Here is a 22,673-nt window from a genome sequence, read left to right on the forward strand (position 1 = left end):
GGGGGGTAGCCGTTTGATTCAAATAATTTATATGGAGAACTCTTTTATGTTAATTTCTCTTTTTGTATATTTCCCCATATATCTTAAACTATTAAAGAGAATCAAAAACTCTTTTCACAAAATTGAAAAACTCGTATATTCAAAGATAATTCCAAATAAATAATTTTATAACCATTTACGATTTTTTATTATTTAACTTAATATTGATCAGAGAAAAAAAGAATTATAAGGAATACAATTAATTACCTCATTTTAAATTATGTAACTTAAATTAAAAAAAATCTAAAATTTGAATGAATTAGACTTAATTGTGTCGGTGTCGGATTAATAAAATTTCAAACAAGTCTTATTTTTATATTTTCATTTATCAAGAACTTTTTGACCGATTCTCCTCAATATATTGAAATTTATCTTGAAAAATTACGTCATTCAAAATAATGAAAAAATTTGTAAACCTTTCATTTCAAAATTTTTTAGTCATTATTAAATCAGCAATGAAAATAATTACAAAAAATAATTTTTTTAATTAAACTATCTTAACTATCTTTAGATAAACGAGATTTACTAATATATGCAAATAGTTTGTGATTTGATTAAATAGTTATAAATGCTTTATTTAAAAAGTCCAAATTGTCCACCAGTTTCTTGACAAAACAGTAAGGACCATATTGCGACAAAAATATCCGTCCCAAAATGTACATTCTATTCACAGAATTTTTGTTGTTTAAAATATCGTTTACACAAATTAATTAGAATATTTCAGATCAATCCCTCAAACCATTAAAATTGTATGTTATTGCGTGAAAATCTTTCCTCTTTCTTTTATTTATTTAACCCTCAGAAAACAAATTTTCCGCTACAATGATATACAATATTTTAAGTTGTTACTCAAAACAAAATGTCTTTTAAGTATTGTAATCCCTCTCTGCCTGTATGGGAACTCGTTTATATCTTATACGAGACTGATTAATTGAGAAGAAAAGAGACTTTCTGCTAGGTAAAATGAAGGAAAAGAAACTTTTTCAAAAATTTTCTCTTCTCTTACGAACACGGTTTTAGTGAAATCTTTGCTGGCATCAAAAAGGTATAAAATTTTAAAATGTTATCATGCTAAAAACATGCTTCTTTTAAAATTAATAACATTCTTTTATGTTACTTTCTCCAGGTAATGTTTCTAGTGAAACAAGAATAGTGCTTTTGTTTCTTTTTCTTTTAATTGATTAAAAAATGAAAGGAACTATGTATTAGTTGTTGTTGTTGCTAATTTACGTCGCACTAGAGCTGCACAATGGGCTATTGGCGACGGTCTGGGAAACATCCCTGAGGATGATCCGAAGACATGCCATCACAATTTTGATCCTCTGCAGAGGGGATGGCACCCCCGCTTCGGTNTTCCAATTCACTAGTGTGTAAGATACTTATGTTAACTTGATTTTATCCTTAGATAGCTTTTGATAGAAGACAGTTGATACTGTTGGTAGTCTAGCACCGCGGAGGTTACCGAAATATTGAAAAACGCTTCTAGGAAACAATTCTAAATATTGCTGAAACACTGCGAAATGTACCTGAATATTATGTATATATATATATATATATATATACTCTATTTTTGACCATTAAAAGTTTTTCAAGAAATACTTATGAGATTATTTTGTAATTTAGAGGTGTTTAGTTCAGACAGTTTTTCATACTTAGCTGTAAGATTTAATCTTTCAGAGGTTTAGAAAACCTACATTAAATTGCGAAAGAAAACAAGTATTTTTGAAAACTTCATGCCAGAAAATCAAGCAAAAAACTTGTAACTTGTATCGATCACTTTAGTCGTTATTTTAAATAACTGCATAAGGTTTCGTAAACCTAGAGTAAATATTTATGGAGATTTTTTCTTTAAATTTTAAATTGGAAATTTTGTAACTAATCTAAAATTGCTCCAAAAAATTTGTTTGATTCCATTGAATATCTATAAAGTTATAACAAAAAAAACGCAAGGCGAAAAAATTAATTTTTTATAAAAATAACCATATCTCCATAAATATTTACTCTAGGTTTACGAAACTTTATGCAGTTACTAAAAATAACAACTTAAGTAATCGATACAAGTTGCAAGCTCATTGCTTGATTTTCTGACATAGGGTGTTCAAAAATACTTGTTTTCTCTCATAGTAATTTATTTTAGGTCTCTCAAACCTCTGAAAGCTTTAAATTTTATTGCTAAAAATCGCTTCCACTAAACATCTCTAAAGTTACAAAATAATCCTTTAAGTATTTCTTGAGAAATCTAAAAAAATATCAAAAACTGAAAGTGCTTCTTCCATTACTGTAGAGTAGTGTATATACATAAACTATCAAAGTCTGTAAGTCCTTAATGAGAAACGCATCTGAAGCTTTTACCTTAGGTATCATCATAATTAGAAGGAAATTTCCTTATTACATATCTTTCAATGCATTCATAACTTCAATAGAAAATCTGAGCAAAGTATAATTTTGTGTCTTTCAACTTTCCATTTCGATTAGTAAAGGAAAGTTTCTGTGAATAAGTTAATGAGAAAATGTATATCTCATTGTTTATGAATTGTTAATTAAGTTATCGATGCAGGAACAAGATATTGGATTCGTGAGTAACTTCTGTTTATTCGCTAATATTCCGGATTATTAAGATTTAGAAATAAGTTATTTGATGCATACAGAACTTAAGACTGATATTTCGTTGGTTTTTAAGCAACAATCATCAGTTGAAAATATTCACGATTTATAACTAGACTTTTATGCGTCTTCAATTACAGAAAATTCAAATATTTTTTTTATTTATAAATACACTAGAATTACTTGACCCATTATTTTAATTCTTTTTGTCTATTGTTTTAAAACGTCTTTCAATGGTGCTAAGCTGAATTATTTCTTTTTCTATATTCCAATTTGTAGGTTTTTACGCTTATTTTGATACATATTTTATGCATCAAAAATTTCGACTTTTTGTTTTTTGTTTATTTTTAAAATTCAAAAATCACTTCTAGCTAAATATTAATAAGAAATAGCTAGTTAGGTGCGAGTTCAATAACCTCGTTTCATGCCCAAGAAAACTCAAAACAAGCAGATATTTTTTTCTAGCATACTATCGTTTATCACGATACCACTGACACAATATTTATTTTAATTTATAACCGTCGTTGATCAGCTGACCCTATATTCAGTTTACGACTACCAATGTTCAACTCCGTAGCCTTGTAATTTTGAACCCACTCAGAAGACGAGGGAACTCCTTGATCAAACTGTGGGAGAAATTTGCCTTCGTGGAAAACTTCTTGATGGAACTAACCTGTATTTGCATTACAGTGAGAGGAAAACCACGAACACCTCCAATGGTTAGCCTGACGCAAAGGGGACTCCCTATGATCTGTCTACTACTGAGGATATTTTTCGCCAGCATTGCAGTTGGTGCGAGCCGGGTGTGGAATTCGTATAGATCAGCCATTGCTGTGATTCGAACCCTGGTCACCTCATTGTGAGGCGGCACACCCTATCCCCGGAGCTACCAAAGGTCGACACAATATTTAGATATCTCTTTATTAGAATAAATGAAAAAAAAAATACTCTCAAGCAGGGAGCTACAAAAGTTTTAAGAGCCAGGGCCAATTTTTAATAGCTAACGAGTTATGGAAAGCAGCATAACAATCTTTTACATTCATGAAATAAATTATCTTTGATTTAATATTGCTTAAAGTAAGTTTCTTTTTTCCTTCCCAAGAAAATCACCACGAAAACAACGTTAAAACAAAAATACTTTCATTAATAAGTCAGTTGATAGAAGAAATTCCTTAAAACACTATTTCTTTTGATGCAACAACAAATTAACATCTCTAATTTATTTTAAATGTAAGAAAACTCCTTGGATTTTTTATTTACTTATTTATTTATTTATTTTTTGTTGTTATTAGTGGTCCTGACCTTTCATTCAATGTTTTATTTACACTACGGTTATGGCTCAACATTATAAGTTAGTTCAAAATAATCAAAAGAGATAATTGTATATGTTTGTTTGTTTTTTCAAAATTAATCCCATATTTACAAGATAGCAGCACGTTCAAAATGTTGAAGATTTTTTGCATTTTTGGTCATTTTTCTGTTTATAAGTAATTCATAAATTAATCATTTTGATATTCATAACTTTTTGATCATTTTTTAAGAGTTCTGATTGATATTTATTAATTCTAACAGCATTTTACTGATGGATTAATTTTTATTAATAAATTAGCATTTATTTTGTAATGAATCCTGCTGTTTCAAATATGTTCCAATAACAAGTGTTGATGTTAAATGAAGTTTTTGCTTTTGGACAACAGTCGCTATTGCGATAGATGTCATATAAAAAAAATAAAAATGTTATACAATTTTAATGTTCTTGAAGTTTATAAATTATAGTGGGTTGAAAAAAAAATAACTTTTCTTAACAAAAGCGTTCAGAAATTCGATCCATTCTATTATAAAGATTAATAAATTCTTACTTATCTCTATACGATTCACAGCACATATTCGTCGCATATTACAATTTTATTTTTTATTAAATTTAAAAATATATTTTACAATTTATAATTTCAAAATAGTAAATATAAAACATGTTCTCGACAATTCAAGGGATTACTTTTCATTTTAGAGACATTTTAATGTTTTCTTTTTTTCATTTTAAAGGCATTTTCTGAGAATTCTAAGAATCTTTAGTTCATCAACATCCTATCTCTGGTTATGAGTAAATATTTGATCTTTTAATCATTCCATTCCCAGTAGCAATTACACGCTATAACATCCATTTTGTTTAATAGACTGGTAAATATTTAAGTATATTTCAAACAAACAAAAAAAAACTACAATTACTTACGTTATTTTTTTAAAAGGAAGAAAGTTCCTGCAAATGGTATGAATAACTACTGCGTCCCCCCTCCCCCCATTAATGCATTTCAAAGAAGATATGATAAGGCAACCTCCACCCCCAACATAAGGGAAATCACAACGGAGTGCAAAACAGATGTTTTTATAGCATTTCTACTTCCGGTGATGAAATATAAAAGTTGCTTGTCAGATTTTTTTCTCCCCTGAATCTCACAAATTTTGAAAATAAATACTTTAAAGTTTTTAGTTTCCTAACTAAACTGACTTAGTTCTTAACAAATTTCTTACTTTCAAAATTTCTTATTTGATAATTTCACATATTTCTTATTTTAAAAGAAAAGTAAATTATAAACGTTTCACTTTTAATTGATTTTTTAAATCTCTGAATTAAATTTTAATTTAATTCTTGATTTCCATTGTTTCAGACTAAATCTTTATATATACATAATCTGTAACTTTTCTCATGCGCTTTTTATATTAATGAAAGCTTATAATTAAGCATATATAGCACTAAAAAAGGGGAGAATTCGTTAAAATGGGGAAAAAAAGATGTCTGTCTTTAAAAGCTGTAGAAATAATCAGAAATAAAAAAATTAAAAAATTAAACTCAATCTTTTTATTATAATTTCATAGAAGATGGGGAAGTTATAGAGAAATTTGTCAGTAAAAATTCAAAATAATAAGTTCTTAAGAATACTGATTTATAATGAGTATTTTCACAGCTAATTTTAAAAAGCAAAAAAGAGCCCTGAACAGCAAGTCGTCTTTATACGAATGAAGATATTTATGAAAAACAATGGAAGAATAATATATAATAATAGGACTATAAGGGATTTGGGAATAGGATCCGTAACTAATGTTTCCTAGTGCATTCCTTCACACATTTACAGAAAAATCCTTCAATATTGAAGCTTAATATAGTACAATTTTGCTGCAGCCTTAATAAGATGAGAAATTAAACCATTTTTCTGTTCAAGTAGATCCATAATATCAAACAAGTTGATTAAATACGATAATAGGGTTCAAGAAGGCACTATATTAAGATTACAGCAAATTTTAACGATAATGTGGTTTAATACGCTCCAAAATTAATAAGAGTAGAATGCAAAAAAGTTGAAAATTAAAGGATAGTGATTATTTATTCATTTCAAAGCAATTATCTCTTTAAAAAAATGTGAACTAGTAAAAGTATAAGTTACAAAGTTGTGTTTTAAAAGCATTTTTGGAATATTTGAGTTCAATCATTAGGAGCTATTCCCTTTTAGAATATTTCGTATATCTTAATTTTTTTTTCAAAGACGTTATATTCTTTCACATTTTTAATTTTCATTTCTTATTTTCAAAAAAAGAAAAGAAACATTTAAGTCTTACTGATTTTTGATTAAAATTATTGTACAAATTATTTAAAAATAAATAAATTAAAACAAATTCTTATAAAAGTGTCCAACTTAGAAATTCTAGAAAAGCTACATTTTGCTATATGGTTCCAAATTGAACCATATTATTGAACCACTTCTTAAGCTTGTTTACACCATGTTTTGATTTAACGTAAACGAAACTTGATTTAATTTGTCGCCTATTTAAACTAGTGGCAAATTTGTACCAAAATATTTTTTAACGATGTTCTGAGGTTATAGAGGCAAGGGTTTCTACTTTGGAATAATCCACTCATTTAACAGATAAATTATTTTACCTTTCATTGGAGGTATATATTCTTGAAGAGGCACTCCTGTATAATCTGCAACAGTATTCATTTCATTTGGTGGATAATAGTAACAGTTAGTATCAGTAGGCATCATGTAGTTAGGATGATAAACAGGAACTTCAATAGGATTGTAAACTAAGTAATGCGTAGGATACCATGCACCTAGAACAAAAAAAAAGAAAAAAAATTCGTTAATGATATTGTTTAACAAAGGGAAATAAAACAATGACCAGTGAGAAATTTAAAATCAGACAAATTTTTACAAGGGTGAAAGTTTTTTTTTAATAATTATCTAGTTATATAATTATTTAAAAAACAATTTGTTTTATTGTTTTTTAAAAGCCGGGATGGTTAAGGCGATAGCATACTGGTCTTTTCATAAGGTGAACCAGGATCGAATCCCGGCTATGGCTGATCGATTCGTATGTGAATCGTTCCTATCGATTCGTTCGTATCGAACATCCCCATGTCGTTGAATTGCCCGTTGAAGGTTTTCGTTGCTTCGTTTTCCAATTTATCACAAATGCAAGTTAGCTCCAAAAAAGGACCTTAACAAAGGGGAATTTGTCCCAACGACTTTCTTTTAGTAAGTTGGATTCCAAATTACAAGCTTAAAGATATGAACATTGATCGGCTGTTCACCGCTGCAGGGGATAAAATAAGTTAATACTTTATAATAATATTAAAGAATAATATTAAAGAATAATATGAACAAAGTTATTAAAGAAGCCTTCACGCATCGAGATGTTTAGCAAATATTTGTTCTCGTTTGATAGTAGTAACTATTTATTACTGATAAAAAAAAAAACATTTCTTCAATTTTTTCAAATAATTTATTAGTTTTTAATACATTTTCCTTCAATCTATTTCAATTCAGTTATTTTTAGTATTTATGGTAACAAAAAGCCGACCGGCCTATATGGTAATCAGAGATTAGAGAGGTCCCGCGTGAAAGTCAGAGCCATGAATTTTCTTTCCTTCTTTGTCCTTACTTTGAGAGCAATGTTGACCACATGATATGGGGTCCCTGAAAGAGTGGTCAACACTTCTGAAACCCGAATGTCAATATATGCAGGTGGACATTGGGGAAAAAATGCTAAAAACAAAGAGCTATACCCCAAATAAAAAAGGCTTTCGAAACGTTCTATTTGGTGTTCTATTAGTGGTATTTACTGATAAGTAAGAAATTCATTACAAATAATATTCGATTCTTTACTATTTAAAATCACTTATTATAGAAAAATTGCTTTTTCGATAAGTATTACATCATTAATCGCAACCAACCCACAAAAAGAGCTAATGAACTTAATAGTATAAATGAGTATACACATTTTTATTAATTACCATTTTAATAAAATGGAAGCATTCAAATTTTGCTTATTCTTACTTTTAAAGAATCTAAACAAAAATTTCAATTATTTTTTACAGATTTCACCCAGGTTAACAAACTAATCCTATGTCTTTAATAGTAAAAAACCTTTATTTTGCTGTAAAATTCATCGTCTGATATTTTACTCCATGAAGAAAAAGTGGTATTGAACTTTTCATTTACATTTGAATTCAGACAACAAAAAAGAATTTTAAATTAAATTTACAGATTAGTCCAAAAAAAAAAAAATTTCTCTTAAATTAAAGAGTACGGTTGGAGAGGAAATTGCTTTTGTAATATTGCCGCACAAGCAAGGTCATCGGTCTTTTTGTCATCGGTCTTCAAAGCTAGATATTATAGACAACAAATTACAGGCTTTGAATTTTATTCCAATACGCAACGGAAACTAAATCTTTTGATAGTCGCGCCCATTTCGGCATTTCAATGATGAAAAGTTTTTCTAAGAGCAAGATTTTAATGTTTTTTAGTCAAGAAGGACACTTAATTTTGAAAAGAAATGGTAAAATTAAAAAAAAATTACAGATAAATTAAAATGCTTTTGCAATTATTATTCTGCCCTTTGGAATCATGTGAAATAGTTTTAAAGCTATATATTACGTTTAATTCTTCAAAAATTGTTCTTAAATAGCTATTAGATTGAAAATTTTAAATCAATGTAGTATTTAAATTAATGTTTTGGGTAAATAATTTCATGCCGTACGTTTTTGTTTAAAATAATACATTTTTTCAAAACAAATCAAATTAGGAGAGAAGAGATTGATGTAACCAAATTTTATAAATTTGCTAAAAATGCTTATTTCTCCTTTTATACATATTTTATTCTTAAAAATTGAATGTTTATTTTCATTTTGAATGATGCGCAAGGTAATTTTGATGCATACATTTTTAATAATTCATTTTTTAAAAAATGAAAAAGTTGCTCTTATTCGCATTGACCCCATGACAAGTGGTCAGTGCGAACAAACCATAAAATAGATTATTTAATCTACTGTTACTTAGGAAAAAAAAAAAAGAAAAATCAAAATGAAACTACTTTAAACCTAAAAATACAGTTTTAAATAACTAATCTTGACATTGTATATTTTAATTATTAAAGTATAATAAATACTATTCTATAATTAACAACTGAGTAGCCTGACTGGTCAAAGCATTAGTTTTTTTCTTAAATTTCCGACAGTACAGAAATTAATTGATTTAAATAAATAAAAGAAATCGTGAGAAATATTTGGAAATAAACAAAATATTTTACTCTTATGTAATCAATTGAAAAAATTATTAATAAAAAATCTTGCCTGTAAACGTTTTTTTTTTTTTTTTTTNTGCCTCTTCCTTTTTTTTTTTTTTTTTTTTTGATAATCAGCAATTTTTATAGACGCATTGAAAAATTGCCAAAATCTTAGCATTTTTGAGATTTCTAGAAAATAAAAGCCTTTTCACAAATATATTTATCAAATTATTTGCTAAATGCTAATTAATTATTGATCAAACTGTTACCTTTTAACATTGCAAAAAACTACTTTAAAATCGGGCTAGAAAAAATAACTTTTACGGCATGCTGACCATCGATTAAATATTAATAAAAATATATTCAACTCCATTAGCCGCCCAGTTTTAACTCAATTTACATTACAAAGAAAATCTTTAAAGCATCGGCCCAAAAACTTACTTTTCTAAATGGATTTTGGTTTAAATTTACTCGGATTTGTATTACATGTAGGGGAAAACTACAAAACCTTCAAGTTACTACAACTACTAAGTCAATTTACGAACTACAAAACCCTGGAGGCTATGAGATTCAAGTATCTATGCACCAGTGTCTAGTATCTATTTACAGTCAATGAATCCTATATTGTAACATTAAATGAAAAGCTTAGAGTAAAGTAATGACAAGCCACATTTTCAATTGTTGAAAAGAGCTTTTTTGGAGAAAAGCAACCCAATTTGACAATAAGGTATATTTGTATTGAGGAAATTACCTATCTAGAAACCACATTAAGAAACAGATCATCAATTTTGACAAAGAAAAAATTTTTTTAGAAAAAATGTTCACTTACCATCGGAATATTCGTTAGCGAAAGACTGGGCCTCTGCATTTTCAGGGTAGGAATTTTCTTCTTTTCGGTCTGTAAGACAATATAACATTTAGTTATTTTTCAAAAGCATCATAAAATATGTTATGAAATTTTAGCTCACCTGATTTAATTTCTTCTGAACTCCTTCTTGAGCAATCTTTTGTAAACTCTTCTGAAACAAATTTGAAAATATATGAGTTACTTTTAAAGTTAGCATATTTCTCCGTTCTCTTTAGTTAGCAATATATTTATGTCAACTTTCTATTCAGATAAAGAGTGAAGAGAAGATTATTATACATATTTGAGTATTGTCATTTTTCGAGGTTATTTTTTTCTGTAATTCTGTAAAATGTTGAGCCCAGTATCGTTCAAATACCCTGAAACCGTAACATGGTAATTTTCAAATTTGATTACTCGATAGCATGGTTTAACTTAAATTAAATTCAATTTCACATTTAATTAAAGTTGCAGCAAAATTATCCTGCATTAAGGTTCAACGTTGAATCGATTTTCTGATAATTGGATTCTTGAAAAACCCTATAACATCCAAATTGCAACAAATTAAAATAATACAAAATTTTAGTATAAATCGATGTAATCAAAAACCACTTTAGTGCCAAGATATAGTCACACTAATATAATTTTTAGCATCAACAAATAATCGGATAAATAATTTTTCTTAATATTTTCATTCTTCTTTTTTATTAAAAATCTTTTTAATTTTTTTGTTATTTTCTCCTTTTTTCTTTTCTTTGTGTAACTTATATTAAGGATTATACGGGCTTGCAACTTATGTGCAGTTAATGAAACATAATATTTCTATCAATGACTACATTCTTTTTAGAATGTATTATAATCTATATTTTATAATATGCATATTCTTAAAAGAATGTGCATATTATAAATTAATTTTTCTTCCATGTCTAAACACATTACAGCCACCCTTATTCTCCCCCCCCTCCCCATTTATTATTATATATCGAGTATGCTTCTTTTGAAAATTGGTAAAAACAAAAAACTGTTACTGGCCTGTTACCGTTGCGCATTATACAGCTCGATTCGTACACGCTTAAACCATAACCATAATAACGTGTTGAACCATACTATCGTGTAATCAATTTTAAGATGGATTAGTTTGCAGGACAATAAGGTTCAAATTTGTGCCAGATTAAAGTTACAGCAAATTTTAACCATATGATCTTTTAATATTTCTAGCAGTGTATTTAGCGTTGTGGAATATTCAATTAAGTAAGTTCATTCAATGCAGAAAGTTTTGTCCGTGATATGTTAAGAATTCATAAATTAAAAATTGAGTACTGACGATCCAAGTTAAAAAGTACCAAATTTCCGTACTTATTAATTAAAAAAAATACTTTTTTTAAAAAAAGGCTAGTCTTTACGACAGCCCTAGATATATTGAAAAGCATCGACTAAAAGTTACGATTTTATTTAATTTTGCTATTGACTCAATGCAATGACCAAAATATACCTGCGGTAGATGACGACTCCCGCATGCTTAAGAGCGACTAAAGTATGTTCCCTTCAGCCATAAAAATAGAACAATTCAAGACGTGGGCCCCATTCTTCATCTTAAATATTTTTACAAAGTTTACCTCCTCGTAAAAGAAAAAAAATAGAGCAATATTTATATCTTTATCTGAGTCTTTAGAAGTGGTATAGAAACAGTTTTACTATTTATCTCAAGTTAATGATTCAAAATTGTATTTTCTTATATATTTCTTAAATTTACGATTATTTTCCCAAAGTCATTTTCGTTGTTAAGAGAACGCTATACCGAGGAAAAAACCCTTCTTGACAAATTTTCTTTCACTTATCTAATTAATTTAACATTAAAAGTATAGAAATAGTGAGTTCAGATAAACCTAATCAGGTATTTTAGAGAAAAGTGAGTTCATGTAAACCTAGAGTAAACCATGAAGTTTCAATTGTTTGAATGTTTTGATTAAATGAATTAATTGAATTGATTGATTGAATGAATTTATTGAATTAATTAATTTAACATTAAAAGTATAGAAATAATGAGTTCAGATAAACCTAATCAGGTATTTTAGAGAAAAGTTAGTTCATGTAAACCTAGCGTAAACCATGAAGTTTCAATTGTTTGAATGTTTTCAAAATTATATTTTCTATATACTTCTTAATTTTACGATTATTTTCCCAAAGTCATTTTCGCTGTTAAGAGAACGCTATACCACGGGAGAAACCCTTCATGACAAATTATCTTTCACTTATCTAATTAATTTAACATTAAAAGTATAGAAATAGTGAGTTCAGATAAACCTAATCAGGTATTTTAGAGAAAAGTGAGTTCATGTAAACCTAGAGTAAACCATGAAGTTTCAATTGTTTGAATGTTTTGATTAAATGAATTAATTGAATTGATTGATTGAATGAATTTATTGAATTAATTAATTTAACATTAAAAGTATAGAAATAATGAGTTCAGATAAACCTAATCAGGTATTTTAGAGAAAAGTGAGTTCATGTAAACCTAGAGTAAACCGTGAAGTTTCAATTGTTTGAATGTTTTCAAAATTGTATTTTCTATATATTTCTTAAATTTACGATTATTTTCTCCGAGTCATTTTCGTTGTTAAGAGAACGCTATACCACGGAAGAAACCCTTCATGACAAATTCTCTTTCACTTATCTAATTAATTTAACATTTAAAGTATATAAATAGTGAGTTCAGATAAACCTAGGTAATCAGGTATTTTCGAGAAAATTGAGTTCATGTAAACCTAGAGTAAACCATGAAGTTTCAATTGTTTGAATGTTTTCAAAATACTACAACCAAATTATATTCTTTTTAGGACATTACGCAGTACAGAAGTAACCCTATAATAATTTGTTTGCAATTTGATGCTTTGAAAACTTTTTTTTTAATATTTGAAACTTCATGGATTACTTTAGTTTAACCTGAACTCACTTTTCTCTAAAATTTAAAATACCAATGGAGGTGAAAAAAAATTTTGCCATGAAATGTTTTTCCTGTTGTATAGCGCCCTCTTAACTTATTTGTTACATTTTGTAAGACTTTTACAAGATTTTCTTTTAATGGAATTATTCTATTTATTTTTAATGTGAAATAGTACTTTTTTTTCTACTTATGATGCGAAGATTTGTGAGGTGATTTTTGAGATTGTAAAGAAATTTGTATAGAGATTGTTTAGAACTTATTCCAGTTAAATTATTATGCACATTAGGTGGATTTTTTTTTTTTTTTTGTATCTTTGCATCCTCTAACATAAATTTTCATAAACTCATAGACATTATAATAATGATTGGCTTATGAAGGGAATTTTAATTTGATGAATCCTTTTAGAACCAGTATTAGAACCAGAAAAGGTAAATACTCCAATTATACCGGCATTTAAAGTTAAAATCGAATAACTAAAAAGCATAAATTTTTCAACCTCTATGATGTGAAGTTAACATAAATAATATGTTTTAATAATCAGAAACAACTGCTTTTTATTGATAGTTAACACAGAAAACAACTTAGAGAGCTCTAATTAAAATAATTGAAGATACATAGTTATTTAGGGACTATGAACATCATATATATTTTGTACCATCATCAGATCCAAGGTACAGAATTGATTATAGGTCTTGATCTATGATGATGGTATTGCTATGAATAGCACCAATTTAGTGGAATGCTTTCAACTATTTTCAGTTGTGCTCATTACTTTGCTTTCTGTGTAATCTATTCTAGCACAAAGATATATCTCTTTTCTTTCAACGCTTTAATTATTTACAATAAAATATATTAAGTAAAGACATAATAAATATTTTTAATAAAAGCTAATTCCTTTACTGATCAGAATATTATTAATTTTATTAACTTAAAAATCCCAAAAACAAATAAACTCTTCGCATATTCATTCGTTTAAATTTTTATTCCCTAGCCCCTCAAAACTTTCGAAGTTTATTTAAATATAACACCCTTAAAATAAGTAAATGGTCTTTAAATTGACATTACCGCAACGCAATTTAATGGGGCCAAAGTTAGAGTCAAGTAAATTTTGAAAATATGAAAAGAAAATTTACAAAAAAGAATGAAAAATTAGGTAATTTAAAAAGAAAAAATATCATGGTAAAAGCATAAATTTTCAGTAGCAGATTATTTTCTAAAACAAATTGTTAAAAAAAAGAACATTAAATGAAAAAAAATAATAGTTCAAGACAATCAAACTTTTTCAAGCTACAAAATGAAGAAATTCAACAAAAATATTTTAATATTATAAAATACATGCCACATAATCATTTAATTTTTCTCTTTTTTTAATTTAAAACATTAACCTGATCAACAAATCACTCAATAAATAACCAATTCGCAGACAAAGATAAATTAATAATTGTTCCTCTCACCTTAACCATTGAAACAAGAATATTAAAAAACTATTTAAAAAACTTTAAAATGCATACTGCAATAATAAAAAAAAAAATTTTAAAAATTAAAACTTTAATTTGATCAATGAATTAAACAATAAATAACAAATTTTATTAAGGAAAAATTAGTAATTATTTCTCGCACTTTAATCATAGTATCAAGAATAATAGACAGTGCCAAAGTTAAGTTTAATATTTAAGTTGGAAAATAGAAAATTTCAAAAAAATTATTTTAAAAACTATAAAATGCGTGATGCATTAAATGCAAGTCATTACTACATTAAATAACTGCATTAAATGCAAGTCAAGTTTCAAATTTAATGTACAAGTTATAATGCAAAGAATTTCAAAAAAAAAAATTTAAAAACTAGTAAATGCATATTAATCTTTTATTTTTCAAAAAAAAATTTATAATAATGCTTTAATCTTTTCAACGAATAAAGTAGTAAATAATCGATTCTGACAGAGATAAATTAATAATTCTTCCTCGCACCTGAATCAGTGAAATAAGAATATTACATTAAATTAAGCTTAATATTCAAATTATAATATAAAGAATTTCAAAAAATTATTTAAAAACTAAAATGCATGCTACTTTAGTGAGAAACTTTTTTAAAATTGAAAACTTTTATCTGATCAATGAATTACCAATTCTAACAAAATTAAATCAATAATCGTTCCTCGTACTTTAATCATTGCAACAAGAATACAAAACATATCAAAATTAAGTTTATTTTAATAACAAAAAAAGAATTCCAAAAACTTTTTTAAACAACTTTAAATCAATATTTTTTCTTAATTAAAACTATAATTTGATCAATGAACTAAACAATAAATAACAAATTTTATTAAGGAAAAGTTAGTAATTATTTCTCGCACTTTAATCATAGTGCCAAGAATCATAGACAATACCAAAGTTAAGTTAAATATTTAAGTTTGAAAATAAAAAATTTCAAAAGAATTATTTTAAAAACTATAAAATGCATAATGCATTAATAGTTCAATTTAAAACTTTTGTCTGTTCTGTGAATCAAACAATAAATAACCAAGATAAATTTTGTTCCTCGCGCTTTAATCATTGTAAGAAGAATATTAAACAAAATCAAATTAAATTAAATATTCTTGTTACAATGAATAAAAAATACAAACTGCATTGATAAGAAAGGAAGTGAAATAAATCGTAACTAATGTGATATTTACCGAGTGGTAGTTTTCTCCACTTGGTTTTCTTTCTTCCTCCCATCCTGAAATCAGCTACTTTCACTCAATCCTCTATACTTTCCAATGCCATCACCTTGCAAGGGCACTTCTTCTTTAGAAACAAGACAACTAATTTATCGCTCATTTGGCGCATCACACAAGTCCTTCTTACTTCCGCTATTCTTTCTCTTAATAAATTATTTCCGACCGATGAAGAATTTTTAAGCAGAGATTTGCAACAAAAAGATACGAGGGAATGACAGATCTCTCAGAATAAAAAAGTTCAGCTTCATGTTTAAAAGCAATCCATTTTTCAGATTTCAAAATATGTTAACCCTTTTGAAGGCCGTGGTAAGTATACTTACCACCACGTTTTACCACCTTTAATTTAGGTTTCCATTTTTCAATAACTTCAGCTTTCTTGAAGTGAGTTTGAATAAAATTGGTAACCATTTGTCAGTTTTAAAAAACGTATAAAAGTTATAAAATACATAATTCCTACTGAAGCTTGTAGCATTTAAGGAATTTATTTTATAAATTAAGAAAAATAAAAGTCAGTAAGTTCCTAATAGGTCATGTTAAATATATTTACCACCAAAAAAATGGCATTTTTATAAACTAAATGAGTTTTTTTTTATATATATAAATTACTGTTCTTAAAACAATTTCAATTCCAAAAATACTTTAATTTACCTTTACTAGAAATAAAGGGCCCGTTAAAGGGCTAATAACCAGCTGTAAATGCAATTTTAATGGAAGATAACTAATCTTAAATACTTATTAACTAATCATTGGACTTGGTAGAAAACGCATTAAAAAAAGTACTTATTTCCTTTATTTATGTCAAACAAATTGCCTTAGCTTAAGTGGACACTTTGCTGCGTACGAAACTTTTCATGACAAATTCTGTATCACATTCATTGGTAATTTAAAATTGTTTGGGTAAACCCAGACTAAGGCGGGAAATTTCAAAAGTTCTTTTTTTTTTCCCAAAACATCAAAATGCTTATAAATTATGATTACCCGAGAATACTTCCCTAATGCGTAATCTAGAATACTCCTGTCATAATTTTTGCATTTTGATGCTTGCAAAAGATTGTTAAGCATTGAAGATTGCGTCTGGGCTTACCTGAAACAGACAATTATATAAAAACACAGGCAGTAGTGTAAAATTAAACAACCTTACAGAAAAATCTGATAGCAGAATTGTATTTGGTATAATTTAATCAGAAAAAATTTAGTAGAAAATCTAAAATATCACGCACAATATTATATCTTGCATTCCGATTAGGCAAAGACATTTTTTTTTACTTGTTTCAAAGGGTACTGCCAAATAGAAAAAAAAAATATTCAACGTTACTTTGTTTGTGAACATTAAATAAGAATGATTAAACATATTAGGAATTTCTTCCGTCTGTCATCACCTTTTTAACGTTTGAGTTCGGTCGGGGAAAAAAGAGGCCTCATTAGAGGATTTTTTTTTTTTTTTATATTTTGAAAATAGAAAGCTCTAAACAGTAGTTTACATTAAGCCCAACATTTTAAATTGCTCTCCTTTTTTTCATGCCATTAAAACGTTAAATAAGGGCATAATAATTCAACAAAAATAAACTTTTTTTCGGCTGAAATTAATAAAAATTGCGAAGAAATAGGCCATAATTTACGATAGCAGAAATAGCAATGATTCAAAAAAGGAATGAAAATGTTTAATCACTTTCCATTAGCCGTAGTTCATTAGCAGCATTATCAGGGGGTAGAGTACGCACCTCCCTAAGAGATTACCCAGGTTCGAATCCCAGAGATGGCTGGTGGATACGAATTTCGCCTCCAGCTTTCACCGACCACAATACTGACATAAAAAATATTCTCACTGGTAGTCGGATCATGGGCCAGAATCCCTTGTTGTTCCTCTCTATATAGTTGGTCCCAATACTTGATCCAGGAGTTCCCTTGTCTTCTGGATTAGGTTCAAAATTACAAGGCTACGAAGTTGGCGTAAACTCAAATTTGGTTCTGCTATTCAGCGATGGTTATAAAATAAAATATTAAAAAAAACACGTTTCACTGACGAAACTTTTTACACTAAAACGTAAACTTTAAATAAATCGATCAAATTAGTTCTGAGATGTAATTATGTTTTAAATTTTTATTACAACTACTTATTTTTTAAATTTTTATATCTAGAAAATGTTCAAGATTTTTATTTTAAATGTCTTCCTATTAACTTTAAGTCTCATGGGTAAGAGTGTTAAAACATTTATTTACTTGTTTTTTTAATATTTTTCCGTTTATTCGATCACACTTGCACAGTGACGAATTATCAACTTAGGAGCCCGTCTCTACTTTATTCAGTTCAAATACATGCTGTTGTATCTTTGACATTTTATGTACTTCATTAAATGTGTGGTAGTGTTTTTAATAAGATCAAAGTTTAACTCTTAAAGTCCTAAAATGCATAGGTTCTTCCAAGGGCGGCACCAGTAGGGGATCAGAGGGGGCAATTGCCCCCCTATCGGGACGAACGTAAATGTCGTCTGGAAAACGCTAAGGTCTTGAATAGAAATATAATTACATTCTTTAAAAAATCTAGTTTTGTTTTTTTTTTTTTTTTTTTTTTTTTTTTTTTTTTTTTGTAAATGAGAATAAATTAAAAACTTAAAGACAAAAATGCGATCTTTTTACTTGCACTTTACCACCAACTTCCAGTTCACTTTCCCTCAGAAAATTTTGAGAGACAAGTCTTTTGTATGTACACACACACGGAAACAACACAGAAAATTATTTAACACCCCTAAGGGATAAGAGGAGTTAAGAAGACTGTCCTAGTTACTACCCCAGTGTATTCACGTTACCACACCTTTTTGAAACTGACTATAATGTATGCACACTTTCTCGGCATTCAATAAAGAAAAGTATTTTGTTAAACGTCACACCGTTTCATCTAAAGAATTCGATTTTTAAATTATGTGGAAGTAGTGATGAACTAAGTTTGTTCTGTCAATCTTTCTTTTTTTTAATTTGCTCTTAAATAAGGTATATACTTATATATATGCTAAAAAATTCAATTATAATTGCTCACATATTAGTTAAAATATTAAAATAGACTTGTAATAACTACCAAGTTGTCTTATGAACTACAATAAAGAGAACCTCAATCATTCTGTGGTTAAAATGCACGTGCTATTCCATCAGAAATAGTTTTTCTAATCATGAAAAGACTTCAATTTTTTTTAATATAATAAAAAAAAATGGGATTAACAAAATGGACATACAAATCAGGATTGTAATCTCTGCTCTCGTCGGAAAAGTTCATCGTCCTGTCGAGAAAATCCTTTTTAAAGAAACCGACAAAAATAAGAATTTATTCTATTACGCCGAATTTTATTTATTTATTTTTTTGTTTTTTGTATTATAGACACCGCTTTCTCCAAAATTGTGAGATGGAGGAATGGAAAAACTGCACGGCAACTCCTTTAATCAACATATTACGCGTTCACATTATAGCAAAATTTTTAATGCTGCATATTAAATTTTCCATTGTTTTTTGCAACTTGAATAATATTCTAGAGCCGATATGGCTTATGTGATAAGTGATTTCACTTCCTATTGATGAGACTTGGGTTCGAATTCTCATGTTAATTCATATACAGTAAAACTTGTGGAAGTTGACCACTTGTGGTGCATTGTTTTAGAGGTCAACTTGGACAAGTGGACAACTTATATAGGGGGTGGGTCATTGTTTACTTTTTCGTTACCTATATAATGTTGCTATATGTTTAAAAAAATGTTTACTTGACTTAAAAAATTTTTTTAGCAAATTGCCAAATGAATATCTTAAGAAATGTGTTTAAACCTGAATGAACTTCAATTTGTTACATATAATTCTAATATTTAACTAACTTTTTTTGAAGAAAAAAAAAATTATTTCGTTAGATATGCATGTGAAGTGTTTAAAAATAATTTCTTAAAATATCAGAACACGAAAACATGTAATTTGAAAACTTTAACAAAACAAAATTTTTTGAACACTTTAAAATTTATTCTGTTATTACTACACTTACAAACCTATTTGTTACAAAAATATTTCCCTCATTGTTGTTTGGCGCTGTTGTTTAGAGTTTACATCAGTCCAATGTTTTTTAATACAAACATAGAGATCCATTATTCAATGAATGAATAAAAGAAATGGTTAAAAGCTGACCCCCTACAGTTTCTTCAGATGGTCAACTCACAAGATGGTTTAGATTAGCTTTTTACACTATTTCACCAAACAAGTAAAATTTTAACATACATTGCAAAATGGCAGAAAATTTTCTGAATTTTTTTTACTGGTCAATTTATGAGGGTTTTAGAATAGAATTTTATAATACTCCTAGACAAAATTGACTTATTTCAGTGGTCAACATACAAGAGAGACAGGTGGTCAAGTTACAAAGGTTTTGCTTCTTTATATTATATAGAAAAAATTCCGTTCTTGATAATTGAGGTCAACTTATGCAGGTGTCCAACTTACAAGGGTGGTCAACTTGGCAGGTTTCACTGTACTGCTCTCGGTTTGCACTGCCAACAGTTCCGACATACAATATCTCCATTGGTAGAGGGATCATGTGTGAGAATAATCTTGCCCTCGAGCTAACCATGGAGTATTTTCCTGTTGTTGTTTTTTTACAACTGTAAAGCAAATGTGAGCTTGTTTAAATTCTGATGTCCTCCATGAAAGTGAATTTGTCGTAAAACTTTACCAAGAAGTTCCCTTGTACTCTAAGTTCGGTTCAAAGCAGCAAAACTACGGGTTTTAGAGTTAAAAGCAAAAATCATCTGCATGAATTAATACCAGTACTAAAATAAAGTAAATACCTTCAGTCTTGCAATAAATTAATCTTATTCAATTTTTTTGTTATTATCAATTCCAATTCTTTTTTCTAAAGATAATTTCATGCAAAATATAACATTTAGTAAACATTTATTATTACTTTATTTAATGAAAGTCGAAAAAATTTAGAAATGCAAGGTACACAATTTTTTCATCATTTGAAGGAATGCAATTTTAAATGTCAAAATACAAAATTTAAGCAAAATTGGTCAAATAAATCCTGAGAAATAAAGAAAAAACGTCATATTTTTTGAAATTTGGTCTCCTAACTCCTTAATTTCTTGTGTCTATTTTTTGTGACTCAAAATTCGTAACTGTAAAACCAAATGTAAGTTAGTTAATATTCGTTTCTCGGACGCAAATTTAAAATTTGTAAATTGAATAATCATAACAAATTTTAGCTATATTATTTGAATTTTATATTTTAAGCCGATGGACTCACTCTTTTTCTCAAATGGAGAAATAAGCATTTTGCCATCCATAGGTGTTCACTTTAAAAGACAAAAAGAAGAAGGAGTTATAAGGAGAAATTTTAAAACTCTCTTAGCATTTATTTACACTATATATTAACATCAAGTGCTCTGATTAAAATAGCCCGTTTTTGTCCTTAAAATTATACTATGTAACAATAAAAAAAAAATCAAATGGACATAACCATTTCGAAGTTCTTTAAAAATGGGTCATGATATCTTTAGATGGAATACGTGGATGCAAAAAATTTATTTATATGTACTTATTTGTAAAACATTTAAATGATTCAAAAGCCAATCGATACATATAAAAATAATATTTTCATATCAAAATGTTCTCTAAATGTTTTGTTAAATATGCATGAAATTTCAAATAATTCCGAATTTCAAATAATCGAATAATTTTTGCGTTTTGAGAGTAAGAAGAGTGGAAATTTTTTGAAATAATGGTGACTGCTACAGCCATTTTTCTTTATTACAGAAGTGATTTTTAAGTTTACAGTGTGTGGTAAATTGCACCATATAGTACAAAATGCATCGATAACAGAAAAAAATGGGATTTGAATTTACATTAAAATGAATCTGCACATTATGGTATCAATATTAGTGATTTTAGATTCTTAGAAACACACCTGAAAAAAAAAATGTGAGAAAAAAATGTAAAGTATAAAATTCGTTCTAATTTGAATAAATTTGTTTGAGCCCCCCAGTCGGGGGACTCTTAACCCCTTGTCGGGCAAGTCTGGCGCCATCCTTGGGTTTTTCATGTGTGGGGAATAAATTTAAGTAAGCTTTCTAATATTAAAATCCAGTCTTGTTTTACTTAAATCATGAGATTTCGACTCCCAATCTCATACAAATTTGAAACTTATCCCCAAAATATACGGCACAATCGTAAGGATCTAATGTTATAGAAAAAAATATCGATGGTGTTTCTCGGAACAAGAGAGGGGAATCAATTTCTACAGTGTCGTTTCGAACGCTTATATTCAGTCTTATTTTCATTCAAACATTAAATTTTGACTTCCAATTTCATACAAAGTTGTAGTTCCCAAAGTGCCAGGCACAATTTTAAGAATCTAATATTATAAAAAATATTGATGTTGCTTCACAGTACTAATGTGTAGCATTAATACCTGAAGTGTCCTTTCTAACGTTAATATTCGATTTTATTTTCAACTAAAACATAAGATTTCGACTTTCAATTTCATAATAATATGCAACTCCTCTCCAAAGTGTATAGCACAATTTTAAACAATAGTTGTCAAAATTTTTTGTCAAAAAAATATAGGTTTGGCGGTGGGAATTTGAAAATTTAAATTTTTATGGGTTTTTCCTAACATCAAAATTCGGTCTAATTTTCACTTAAGACATGAAATTTTGACTGAAGTGTTTTCAGACCAAGTTTCAACTCATCTCATAAGTGTATGTCACTTTCTTAGAGAATCATTCTTATAGAAGGTATTAATGTCCAAAAAAACTGATTTAAACAATTAAAGGCAGAAGCGGTTTTTTTTTTAGCAAGAAAATAAGACGCCTATACGCAATAATATACGCAGATGTTAGCTAGGCTCTTCACTGATACCTCTGCCACACAGTGGCATGTGACGTCGTACACTGTGATCGTGTTTGTGTAGAGCTTGGCGAAGAGCCGATATGACTT

The 22,673-nt window shown here is 27.9% G+C and overlaps 1 protein-coding gene and 1 long non-coding RNA gene across 3 annotated transcripts in view; one reads left to right on the forward strand and one right to left on the reverse strand.

Moving 5' to 3' along the window:
* The window catches only part of LOC107453671 (putative uncharacterized protein DDB_G0282133), a 38,008-nt gene extending 22,193 nt beyond the window's left edge, over positions 1 to 15,815 (reverse strand). The window contains exons 1-4 of one of the 2 annotated variants that reach the window (XM_016070580.3): positions 15,668 to 15,815; positions 10,173 to 10,223; positions 10,034 to 10,102; positions 6,578 to 6,751 (exon numbers count right to left, since the gene is read on the reverse strand). In XM_016070580.3, the coding sequence (XP_015926066.2) occupies positions 6,578 to 6,751; positions 10,034 to 10,102; positions 10,173 to 10,223; positions 15,668 to 15,710 (337 nt within the window). In that variant the 5' untranslated portion in view covers positions 15,711 to 15,815. The remainder of the gene's footprint in view (positions 1 to 6,577; positions 6,752 to 10,033; positions 10,103 to 10,172; positions 10,224 to 15,667) is intronic. The other variant, XM_016070581.3, reaches the window with a different exon arrangement.
* A 5-nt stretch (positions 15,816 to 15,820) lies between these two features.
* Positions 15,821 to 22,673, forward strand: part of LOC139427142 (uncharacterized) — a 16,203-nt gene continuing 9,350 nt past the window's right edge. The window contains exon 1 of the long non-coding RNA XR_011638299.1: positions 15,821 to 16,018. This is a non-coding gene — a long non-coding RNA (uncharacterized lncRNA). The remainder of the gene's footprint in view (positions 16,019 to 22,673) is intronic.

Source organism: Parasteatoda tepidariorum, chromosome X1 (assembly GCF_043381705.1).
Source record: "Parasteatoda tepidariorum isolate YZ-2023 chromosome X1, CAS_Ptep_4.0, whole genome shotgun sequence".
Taxonomy (NCBI): Eukaryota; Metazoa; Arthropoda; class Arachnida; order Araneae; family Theridiidae; genus Parasteatoda; species Parasteatoda tepidariorum.